Genomic DNA, 12,500 nt, shown 5'->3' on the forward strand with positions numbered 1-12,500 from the left:
TATCCACACCATCTGGCTGCATCCTCCTTCAATCTACATCTGGCTGCATCCTCCTTCACCCTATGTAGCCACACCATCTGGCTGTACCTCCTTCACCCCAATCCACACCATCTTGTATCCTCCTTTTGTTTTGCCCACATCTAATGTACCCACACCATCTGGCTGTCCTCCTTCACCCTAATGTAGCCACACCATCTGGCTGTACCCTCCTTCACCCCAATGTAGCCACACCATCTGGCTGTATCCTCCTTCACCCTAATGTACCCACACCATCTGGCTGCATCCTCCTTCACCTAATGTACCCACACCATCTGGCTGTACCTCCAACTCTAATGTACCCACACATCTGGCTGTACCTCCTCCCCATTCTACCAACATCTCGTCATCCATTTCTCACCCAATGTAGCCACACCATCTGGGTCATCTCCTTCATCTCTAATGTACCACACCATCTGGCTGTATCCTGTCACCCCTAATGTACCCCACACACCATCTGGCTGTATCCTCCTTCACCCTAATGTAGCCACACCATCTGGCTGTCTCCTTCACCTAATGTACACACCATCTGGCTGTATCCTCCCACCCTAATGTACCCACACCATCTGCTGTACCCTCCTTCACCCTAATGTACCCACCATCTGCCATCCTCCCCTTCACCCTAATGTACCCACACCATCTGGCTGTATCCTCCTTCACCCTAATGCCACACATCTGGCTGTATCCTCCTTCACCCTAAGTACCCACACCATCTGGCTGTACCCTCCTTCACCCTAATGTACCCCACCATCTGGCTGTACCTCCTTCACCCTAATGTACCCACACCATCTGGCTGTATCCTCCTTCACCCCTAATGTACCCACACCATCTGGCTATCCTCCTTCACCCTAATACCACACCATCTGGCTGTACCCTCCTTCACCCCTAATGTACCCACCATCTGCTGTGTACCCTCCTTCACCCTAATGTACCCACACCATCTGGCTGTACCTCCTTCACCCCATGTACCCACACCATCTGGCTGTATCCTCCTTCACCCTAATGTACCCACACCATCTGGCTGTACCCTCCTTCACCCTAATGTACCCACACCATCTGGCTGTATCCTCCTTCACCCTAATGCCACACATCTGTGTTCCTTCACCCTAATGTACCCACACCATCTGGCTGTATCCTCCTTCACCCTAATGTAGCCACACCATCTGGCTGTATCCTCCTTCACCCTAATGTACCCACACACCATCTGGCTGTACCCTCCTTCACCCTAATGTACCCACCATCTGGCTGTATCCTCCTTCACCCTATGTAGCCACACCATCTGGCTGTACCCTCCTTCACCCTAATGTACCCACACCATCTGGCTGTACCCTCCTTCACCCTAATGTACCCACACCATCTGGCTGTACCCTCCTTCACCCTAATGTACCCACACCATCTGGCTGTACCCTCCTTCACCCTAATGTACACACCATCTGGCTGTACCCTCCTTCACCCTAATGTACCCACACCATCTGGCTGTACCCTCCTTCACCCTAATGCCCACCATCTCGCTGTATCCTCGTCACCTAATGTACCCCACCATCTGGCTGTATCCTCCTTCACCCTAATGTACCCACACCATCTGTGCCCTCCTTCACCCCTAATGTACCCACACCATCTGGCTGTTCCTCCTTCACCCTAATGTACCCACACCATCTGGCTGTATCCTCCTTCACCCTAATGTACCCCTCTGACCTCTTCACCTAATGTACCCCCATCTGGCTGTACCTCCTTCACCCTGTACCACCATCTTGATCCTTCTATGTACCCACACCATCTGGCTGTACCTCCTTCACCCTAATACCCATCTGGCTACCCTCCTTCACCCTAATGTACCCACACCATCTGGCTGTACCCTCCTTCACCTAATGTACCCACACCATCTGGCTGTATCCTCCTTCACCCTAATACCCACACCATCTGGCTGTACCCTCCTTCACCCCTAATGTACCCACACCATCTGGCTGTACCCTCCTTCCACCTAATGTACCCACACATCTGTCCTTTTACCCACACCATCTGGCTGTATCCTCCTTCACCCTAATGTACCCACACCATCTGGCGGTCACTTTTGATGGCACTAATAGAAACTTTAGTCTTGGAAACTCCATTGATTGAGAGGAGAGATTATAATCAGCCTAAGATACCGGATTTAAGAACAAATTAATTACAGTTACCGTAAAGAAAAATCTAGACACTGTTTATAAGCGGTTGTCTAAGTGTAACGTGTGAGCGTTACAGGCTACCGCGAACGCCAGACCTTGCTCTTGTTGCAACCGAATCGTACCGGTTATGACTCGCCGAGGTCTTGATGGGGACCGGAGCCTCTGCCGAATTTCTAGGACTCGGTAAACACTCCCCGGATGTGTACGAGCCTTAGCAAATTCGTTCTCGCGGGTTATTTTTTCAGGTGTCATGAGGTATTTCTATAGTTCCCTTAATCGTGTGACTGTCACTGTAGTACACCGGTTCATCAATGTTGAGTTAGAACGCAGAGACACCGTTTACAATCAGCTCACTAGACCACTGAGCTGACTCGATAATAAGTTAACAAATTAAAGTAAAATTAATTAAATGAACGTAGTAAAGCACTCAATGACCCTCGTCTCACAGGGTAATATATATACAGTACAGTATATATATATATATATATATATATATATATATATATATATATATATATATATATATATATATATATATATATATATATTTATTTATTATTTATTTATTTATTTATTTATTTATTTATTTTTATGAATTTATTTTTTATTTTATTTTTTCACATAAAGACTTGACAAGTGTGCAGGAGACACAGGTGCCAATTAGTGTCAATTGGCTGTTTTTAAACACATGTTTGTTTGATACTAGCTGTTGTGGTTTCGTGTGTGTTTGTGTGTGTGTGTGTATGAACTCAAAATATGCACGCATATACAATACATACATACGTCATCATATACTTGCAAAACATACACCATACACCCACCTGACCTGTACACACAGTAAACCAAACGCCTGAGACACACCACAGTGTTGACCAGCAGCGTGTGGAGCTTCTCGTGTTGATCAGTAATTAGAGTGAGAGAAAAAACAATAATTGCCCAGTTCATATCATGGGTTGGCCTGGGTCAGGTATGTGGAAGCTGGTGATAACACGTACTTATTCACACCTCAAACGCACAAAACATACAGATAAGACTGCAGTAATGTGGTAAGTAATATATATTTAGATGTGAGAATTAATTTTCAAGAACCAAAATTTATGACTGAATTTTTTTTTTCTACATATGCATCATAGTCAAGGGGTAAATAATTTGGTTATATTTTGTTTACATTTTGGTTAATGGTTAGGCAAAATTACATGACAAAATGGCCGAAGACTATGACAGTACAGGTTGAAAGAAAATTATCAGGTATCGGTACTAAATATTTATAGTTTAATGTTATATCCAGGTATTAGTATCAAGGATGGTATAACATGGCAGTAACATATAAGCTAACTGTATAATGATGTATTTTTAATTGCACAAAATCGTTAGGTATAATAATATTCATTGTGTGGAGCCAACATATATGACATTGTAGTTATAGATGAATATAATTGCCATTGGAGAAATTATCAGTGAAACTAGGTGTTAGAATCAAGCAATTTAACGTGTCAATAACATTTTGAAATACAGGAATAGAAAATACTGATGTATATTTTTTTAAAGGTTATGTAATTAAATTTATCTCTCTGACTGGAATGGAAAAAAAGGTGTAGAAAAAGATGGGTATTTGAAAGAGTGTATCTGTGATGGTGTGTCTCATTGTGTTGTGCAGTGGCGGACGTGATGTTATTACAAGGTTGTATAATAATGGTTGTGTTATACCGTGTTGTATTGTGATGTTTTGTACAGTGTTGTGTAGTAATAGTTGTGTTGTATTGTACAGGAACGGTTTTGTTGAAGTGTTGTGTTGCTATTGTGTTTGTGATGTTTAGTTTTGTACAATGACTGTTTTAAATAGTGCTGTTTGTGTAGTAAGGCAGATGTTGATATCGTCAGCTTTTCAATAGAGGTTTTCTGAATGAATTTATTTGTCTTTATATGAACTGTACAAATATTGATGTGGGATCGTGGTGAACTGTACACTTGATTCATACTGTGTTAAGTGAGCTGTACACTGTGTGAGCATCTTAGGCTGAACTCGGGTACCTTGAGAGGACCACATGAAGATTTAACACCCCTATGATTGAACACCATAACCTTGCCTGCAGGTATAGGTTAGGTTGGCTTGGTTTAGGTTAGGTTAGGTTAGGTTGGGTTGGTTTTTGTTAGGTTAAGTTGGTTTTGGTTAGGTTAGGTTAGGTTGGTTTTTGTTAGGTTAAGTTGGTTTTGGTTAGGTTAGGTTAAGTAGTATTATGTTAGGGTAAATTAGCGTTAAAGTGGTTAATAAGCTGGGGTGTTTAAGTTTAAGGTAATCCGATTGAAAACAAAAACACACGTAGACATACATACTGTGTCAAAATGAGTGTTAATAATAATCAACAAAACAGATAACAGGGTAGTCATTCGTTTTTGTTCTTCTGTTCTTTGTTGACAAGACACGCCGGAACACAGTCATTTGGTAACGAGAGAGACTCGATATTATTCTCGTACAAACCCGCCATTATCACTCGTTAATTATGTCCTCTTTGAATACTGTCATTGTGGTGTGAAGTTATGTACCGTACAGTACCGCGTGGTGCAAACGAGGCTAAGTGGTGTAAGAGATACCTAACTATACCTGAGTCTATAGTGTTGCTTTTTGATTGATTACTGTAATAACTTGGCTGAGGCGGCAGGTTCTGTTTCTGTTAACCAGGGGGGTAATTGTTGTACCTGCACTATTGTTCCTTCTGTAATGTGTTTAGGTTCGGATACTGTCATCGTGTGGATATCACTGTACCTGTATTTGTTCATGTAATTGTCTTGTTGCTTCAAAATCAACTTTCTCATGTCTAGGCTAAGGCGACGGATTTCTAGCATGTGTCGGGTGGAAATCGGTGTGTGTGTGTTAGGCAAGTACAGGTACAGGTGGGGGTGGAGAAGTCACCACCACCACGACGCTAAATGGACGAAGACATTATAATTATCACCTTGTGGGTAGTTAACTGTACCTCAACCTTTAATTGTGTTCTTCCTCTAAAATCAAAGTCTGATAAATTGCTACTGTACCATGTTGAGAGTACAGCTTTATATCTCGTGGAAATTATTGTATCCGTACCTGTATAATTTTGGGTATTATCACCTGTAATTTGATGTGTACCTGTAGTGTTGCTGCTAGTCTTCTACACATGTCTTTTAACATCTAGATTAGGAGAACAGGTAATTATATCATCATGTGGAATTTGCTGATAAGTGAACCTGTATCTTACTTAATGCTCTCGATCTTCATTTACTCTGGGGCCTTATATTATATCTTTTAATATAACTTCTTTTTAAAGTTATTTCTAGTAACGTAAAAAAAAAGTAGATATGTAATATTTTGTATTTTTTGGGGGATGGGGCTCGAAGGGGTCCATTATTAATTGATGGAATGGATACGTCACACTATCCTCTTTACAAAACGCAACAAAGGAAAACTGACAAATATAGAACATACACACGAACACCAGCAGAAAAGTATTACACACACACACACACACACACACACACACACACACACACACACACACACACACACACATCATGGTCTAATTGTAAGTCTATTAGATTAATGATACTTGACGCTACTAATCTGGACACTTGACTCACATTGATATGACATGAACTCACAACACAGCATCTCAAGTCGCCACATTATACCCCACTTAACACCACAGCACTCAACGTCATCCGCAAGGTCGCGCCACAGCCTATAAGACACTGCTTCAAGGTCGCCACAGCACCTCAAGGTTATCGGTCTCTTAGACACAACACAGCATCTTAAGGTTGCCACAGGGTCTTGAGCACACAGCATTGTAGTAAGGTCGGATCCTGGTAGCCAATGCCCTTAAGACATTGATTTATATGGTGACCTGTCCGCGTCGGTGAGCGTAACGGGTCATTAATAATATCACGAGGTGTTTTGTTGACTTCTCTATGTAAACTATATAAATTTGTTGTAATAATTTGTGTTTTTGTTTTGGGGGTGAAGAGGGGAGTTAATAGACAGATTATGTAGCTTCATATTAATTATTTACACGGGAACACTGGGATCATTTATCACTAACTCGTCTCCCCAGAGGGCCAACGAGAGCCTCCTCCCCTGGACCACTGTTAAATTACAAGAAGAAACCGGAGTAGCTGGAGAAAAATGTACGATGGTTGATTAGGTCACAATGAACAGCTTGATGCCACGAGGAAAAGAATATGATGATGCAATAGTTCGTATAATGTGATACATCACATCTGGTGAGTCTTGCTAACAAAATTAATGTCATGATGAGACGCCGTGATTTCCCAACAGCCAAAATTCGTCTTATCAAAACACGATGAATCATGTGGTAACCAGAACTAAGTGATGAAGCATGAGAAGGGTTCCTCGAAGATGTTAAAGAGGTGTGATAAAGCGGCCAATTATGGTAATGCATAAGAAATGGAGGAAAATAAATATGGATGTGGAGGGTGGAGTGAGGAGCAGGTGGCTGAGCCTGGGGGTTGGCGGCCACACACACACACCAGTGTCACACTCACACAGTTGCTTGTTGCTCCACACACCCCCATCACTTCACTCCACCCCCCTCACCCAGCCACCTGTGCATTGTTAAGCAGGCATTTTAAAGCCTTTAACTGCGTCCCAGACACAGGGCGGGGTACAATAACCTCCACAAGCGTCGTTAAAGTCCTACATATGGACAGGGAGGCGAGGGAGGCTGGTGGCCTGAACTAGCGTGCTTGCCGGAGGATTCTCGCCCCGGCCTCAGTGTGTGTGTGACCGCTAGTGGGAGAAGACGTGCACCGCTCGCTGTCTTCCTTGGCTCCTTCGGTGCCCCGCTTAAGAAATTGTTGCTTGCTGTTAGTTTTCCCTACCGTAATGAACTCGGTTCAGCCTTAATAACAGCAACAGCTGTTTGATTTAATATTATATGAATGTGAAATTGTTATATATTTAGTGAATATTTGAAAGTTATATTTAAATCTGAATTTACCAATAAAACATTTTAGAAAGAAACTAGAAAATATCCTCGTAATGCCGCTTGTTATGATGTCAGTATGAAAACTAAAGTGTGATGCTCGTTAGTTAGTTTAGTGAGGAGCCAAAGTTTATGTAGTTGGGCTGGGCGTCGTGACATCATCGTCGTTGCCACGGTCTAGTAACATCTGCCGCTGTTTTGACGTGAACATGCTCTAGGGTGAGGTGTGGTGCGGGTTGGCAGCCACCACCAAGGTGTGTTCTACCCTCAAGACACAAGCTGCTGCTGCTGCTGCTGCGGGAAGCTAGAGCTGGCCACGCTGCTGCTGCGCCGCTGCACTGCAGGATCATTACAGAGCGTTGCAGGTTCCCAGGTACTGTGTTGATATTTTCTTGTGCTTGTCAGCTCATGACACCATACCTGTCATGTTCGTGTTTTGAGTTTGACACCGTCCCTGTCATACTTGTGTTTAGAGCTTGTGACATCATACCTGTTTTGTTAGGTGTTGTGAGTTTATGACACAACACTTTTTTGTAAATAGTGTTAGCTTATGGCTCTGTTCCCGAACAGTTTACTTTTGTGAGCTTTTCAAGACAGGTTCCTTCCCTTCCTGTCTCATCAGCTAATGACGATTGTCGTGGTGAACCTCTTATACTCGCGGTAGTTTGTATTTACCTTCAGACATATTTCATTGTCTTTTGTGATGTGCGCGTATGGTTGCCTACAGATGTTATCCCACAAATGTCACATTTTACGATACACGACACAGTCATCTTCACGTGTGTGTGTATATGTGATAGACACTCAGTATTTTTCGTCGGAAGCCGGAACATGAGAGCGGGCATATCGACCTCCATTCGTTCATTCACCCTTGAACAGCCGCCAGAGGAAAGTGGCTGCGCACATCTCAACATTTGGCTCAAGACATGACGGACTTAAGAGCCGTGATGAATGTGATACGATATTTTGGCACTGATTGAAGGGCTGAATCATGACCATTTCCTGCCGTTAAAATTATCATTATTGACCCCTACTGTCCGGGCAGGTACCGTTGTTTCTCTTCTCGAGTTTTAGTGCGAAACGTAAAGTGTTTTCCTGGACTCATCTACAGTAATCACTTCACATGTGCTGAATATATATGTACATCCGTGGTGGTGGTGTGTCCGCGCCGGTACACTAAGACACGCTAGGCAGAATAAGACTGATAAACACGAGTTATTATAGAGCTGATTGTTGCTGTGCTCAAGCTCACACCGACGATGATTATATATATATATATATATATATATATATATATATATATATATATATATATATATATATATATATATATATATATATATATGTGTGTGTGTGTGTGTGTGTGTGTGTATACTTAAAGGGGTAAGATCGAATAATTATTTTATTGTATTAATAAAAAGTGATTTAAATCTTAAAATATTTTATTTTATTAAAAAAGTAATTTGTCCTAAAAGATAAAAGACGAAAACTCTAATAGTATTTGTAAAATATAAGTAAAGTTTTATAATAAATAAAGTGGATATTTCAAATTTATTCACAAAAAGTTAACGTCCTTAAAGGAATACGGTAATATGATTTTTGTAGATACTGAATGTAATACGTTGGTGCGTCTTAACAGTAGTGTAGGTAGTGTAGGTGGCGGGCCTTCTTCCTAACTTTCCAAGGTTGTCGGCTCTTGGTTTGTGGTTAAAGTTCAAGAGAAACCAACTCTTTTTTTCTTTTACGTTTTTAAGTAGATAAAAAAGTTAGGGATGACAGCCTAAATAGGGTCGGTCGGTTGACTGGAACCACATTTTTTGTGCGTGGTCTAACCTGCCAGACGTGACCAAGAATTTATTATTTCATAAAAAGCTGTAAAAACATCGCCATCCTTTGTTAGGCCTTGGGTCTCTGTTGAGTTTACTTGTGTGTATATGTTTATCTTTATGTATAACACGAGGTTTGATATAATTTGTATTGTTTGTGTTAAGATGAGTTTATTGTATATACTCCGTGTGTCTGTAACCAGGATACTGTAACAACAATGGATGATTTTCAGAGAAGCTTGTTCACACATAGTTAATACTCTTGAGCAGGATGATTATGCTATAGTTATTGTGGGACTAAACGCAAGCACCTGCGCTCACCACTGACTTAGAAAAGTTCAGTCGCTGTTGTCAAGCTCACACCAGCTCTCACTAACGTGTGGTCTGAGCAAACTACCAGGAACCTTAACTGTGTTCGCTATGTTAAGGTTGGACGAGTTTAGTATTTATTATTATTATTATTATTATTATTATTATTATTATTATTATTATTATTATTATTATTATTATTATTATTATTATTTTTTTTATTATTATTATTGTTATTATTATTATTATTATTATTATTATTATTATTATTATTTTTATTATTATTATTATTATTATTATTATTATTATTATTATTATTATTGAACGACATCCCATCCCTGTGAAACAAGTGTGTGTGTGTGTTCTGTAAATTTGTATTTCAAAAAGTTTGTTTAGCCGCTTTTTGTTTCTGCATGAAATTAATACTTATTGGTGTGTTGTAATAAGAGAATAATCAGAGTTCCGATATTTTTATGATCAGTCAAACGTTTTTCTTATATTTTTATTCTAAGGATTATTTTATTCACTAAATTGTACATAAACAAAGTATTTAATTGAATCGACATGAAGAGGTGTGTGTCATCATTGCTCACACAACTTGTAGTAGACACCGTGGCCAGGTGAAGTGAATATTCTGACGTCAGGTGTGTGTTAGGGGTTAATGAGGAGTAGGAACTAAGAAATATTTTGTCTATCCATGATGTTAGGGGCTGGGAAAGAAGATAAATTGTCGAAACTGAATAAACAGATCCTCTTATTTCTTAATCCTAATTAACTAACTGTACCCTAACTAACTATTGCACCCTAACTCACTAACTCTAACCAACTAACTGTACCCTAACTAACTAACTGTACCTAACTAACCAACTGAATTCTAACCAACTAACTGACCTAACTAACCAACTGTACCTCAACTAACTAACCGTACCCCTAACTAACTAACTGTACCCCTAACTAATTAACTGTACCCCTAACTAACTAACTGTACCCCCTAACTAACTAACTGTACCCCTAACTAACTAACTGTACCCCCTAACTAACTAACTGTACCCCTAACTAATTAACTGTACCCCTAACTAACTAACTGTACCCCTAACTAATTAACTGTACCCCTAACTAACTAACTGTACCCCCTAACTAACTAACTGTACCCCTAACTAACTAACTGTACCCCCTAACTAACTAACTGTACCCCTAACTAATTAACTGTACCCCTAACTAACTAACTGTACCCCTAACTAATTAACTGTACCCCTAACTAACTAACTGTACCCCCTAACTAACTAACTGTACCCCTAACTAACTAACTGTACCCCCTAACTAACTAACTGTACCCCTAACTAACTAACTGTACTGTACTGTACCGAGTGATAACATAGGTACAGTAAACATCAAATCATACTCATAAAGTACAACTCCAAGTTTTGTTTTCAGGCCAATAGAAGCTTTTGAGGTCCTGCAGACATCAAACGATATTATGTTTATTTCCATCCACTCTTTTTATCCTTTCCTTCAACACATCCAAAGTTGCCGCCATATATGAAAGACAAACTCCATTTTTTTATCATGGCCACAGAAGAAAGGGTGGAGAGGGCTGGGCGAGTGAGAGGGTCAAGTTTTGGCCAGTTGTCGACCCCGGAATGTTCTCACTCACCTCATTGTGAAAGTTAAAAGTACAAGTTTCTTTAGAATTCTTTAATGATATATCTTGTTTTCACTGTAGCTTTCTTAGTTCTTCATAATAAATGTTGAAAATTTGTAAAAGTTGCATCTTCATCCTTGGGAACCTTAGTTTTATGATGATTAATATTACTAAACATGGCGCTGGTCGTGAAGAATATTGTCTTCGTAATATTTGGCTGAAAAGAAAATTAAAGATGGTCGTCACAGTATTGGTTTTATATCTATACTGTATATAATAATGTGTGTTTGGTGTAATTGAGCTATTAACAGCCAATCTCAGACCTAACCAGACCAAACCCGCGATTTAAGCCTGAAATTTAGGGTCGGTTCCAGGTCCAGGGTTAGTTTCACTGCCACCCTTAAATGGTCAAAGTTTCCCTCAGAATTCATATCGCATTTTAGAACAATATCGCTTGTTGACCAGTTGGTAAATATAGAGGCGGGCCTTCTGAGCCAGATGCCTGTAGTGCTTCTCAACTTTCGTGGATCTTGAAAAACCAAAACCAAACAACAAAGAAGCGATTGTGACTGACGTTGAAGAATTTTATATCTTATGATTCTTTTTTTATGTTGGTGAATATTTGGAATTGTTTTTAATCTTTCTTTCTTTAGTCGATTTTATTGCTAATGTATTTTTTATTGTTTATTAAAGAATATTTTTTGTATTAATATTGTCAAATCGTGATGGAGGAATTGTATCTTTACACAGTGTACGTCTCCATATGTTTCTTGTGTAATTTTTCACTGTAATTGATATAAAATAGAAGAAATCAAACTCGAATATAATTGAAAAATATTCAGTTATAAACTTATGTTAAATTATTCGGCTGTTCACATCTTAGATTCTTTGGGGTGTTCATTTGTTACACTATATGGGTGCTCATGTTAAGTTATTTGGATATTCGAGTATAGCCTTACGTTAAATTATTTAGATATTTACTTCATTGTATATTAATAGGTCGCGGAATAAACAAGATTTCGTTAAACCACACATTAAAAAAAATCATTCCCTTGAGATATTCAGAGTGAGGTGAGGGTAGGCGAATATTATTTATTGTACCAGCCAAACGCCTTTAAAGCTCGCCTCAGGTAAGACGCCCGGTCGAGATTAACAAGCACATTATTATACGAAAATTACACGATGGACCATTTTAAGTTACCTCTTAACAGTTGCTATTTATCTATTGCTATTTTTTTTTAAAGGGCGTACCAAATTATAATGTTTTCCTGAGCCGCCATTTTGTGTGGTAATTAGGAGTGTATGATATTTGTTATATATTTGCCAAGTTTGTTAAGGTTTTCTAGCTGTTGTTGTTTGACTGTGTTTTTGTTTGTTGGTATGTGTTTGTCTGTTTGTCTGTTTATTGCCTTATATTGTCAGTTTATTGTGGTCATAATTCAGTTTACTTTAATTTATTCTTCAGATGCAAAATTTATAAATGTATTTTTTTAGAAAACACACACACACACACACACACACACACGAACAATTTATAAATCTTTATAGA

At 39.5% G+C, this 12,500-nt stretch overlaps 2 protein-coding genes across 2 annotated transcripts in view; both read left to right on the plus strand.

Moving 5' to 3' along the window:
- LOC121867860 (proline-rich receptor-like protein kinase PERK2) overlaps window positions 1-2,348 on the plus strand; it is a gene marked incomplete at its 5' end in the record, with an annotated part of 8,997 nt that extends 6,649 nt beyond the window's left edge. Inside the window, one exon of the mRNA XM_042367985.1 lies at window positions 2,278-2,348. Coding sequence (XP_042223919.1) covers window positions 2,278-2,348 — 71 coding nt within the window. The remainder of the gene's footprint in view (window positions 1-2,277) is intronic.
- LOC121867861 (solute carrier organic anion transporter family member 74D-like) overlaps window positions 1-12,500 on the plus strand; it is a gene marked incomplete in the record, with an annotated part of 255,675 nt that overhangs the window by 134,343 nt on the left and 108,832 nt on the right.

The sequence above is a fragment of the Homarus americanus genome, unplaced genomic scaffold (genome assembly GCF_018991925.1).
Source record: "Homarus americanus isolate GMGI-L3 unplaced genomic scaffold, GMGI_Hamer_2.0 scaffold37032, whole genome shotgun sequence".
Classification (NCBI taxonomy): Eukaryota; Metazoa; Arthropoda; class Malacostraca; order Decapoda; family Nephropidae; genus Homarus; species Homarus americanus.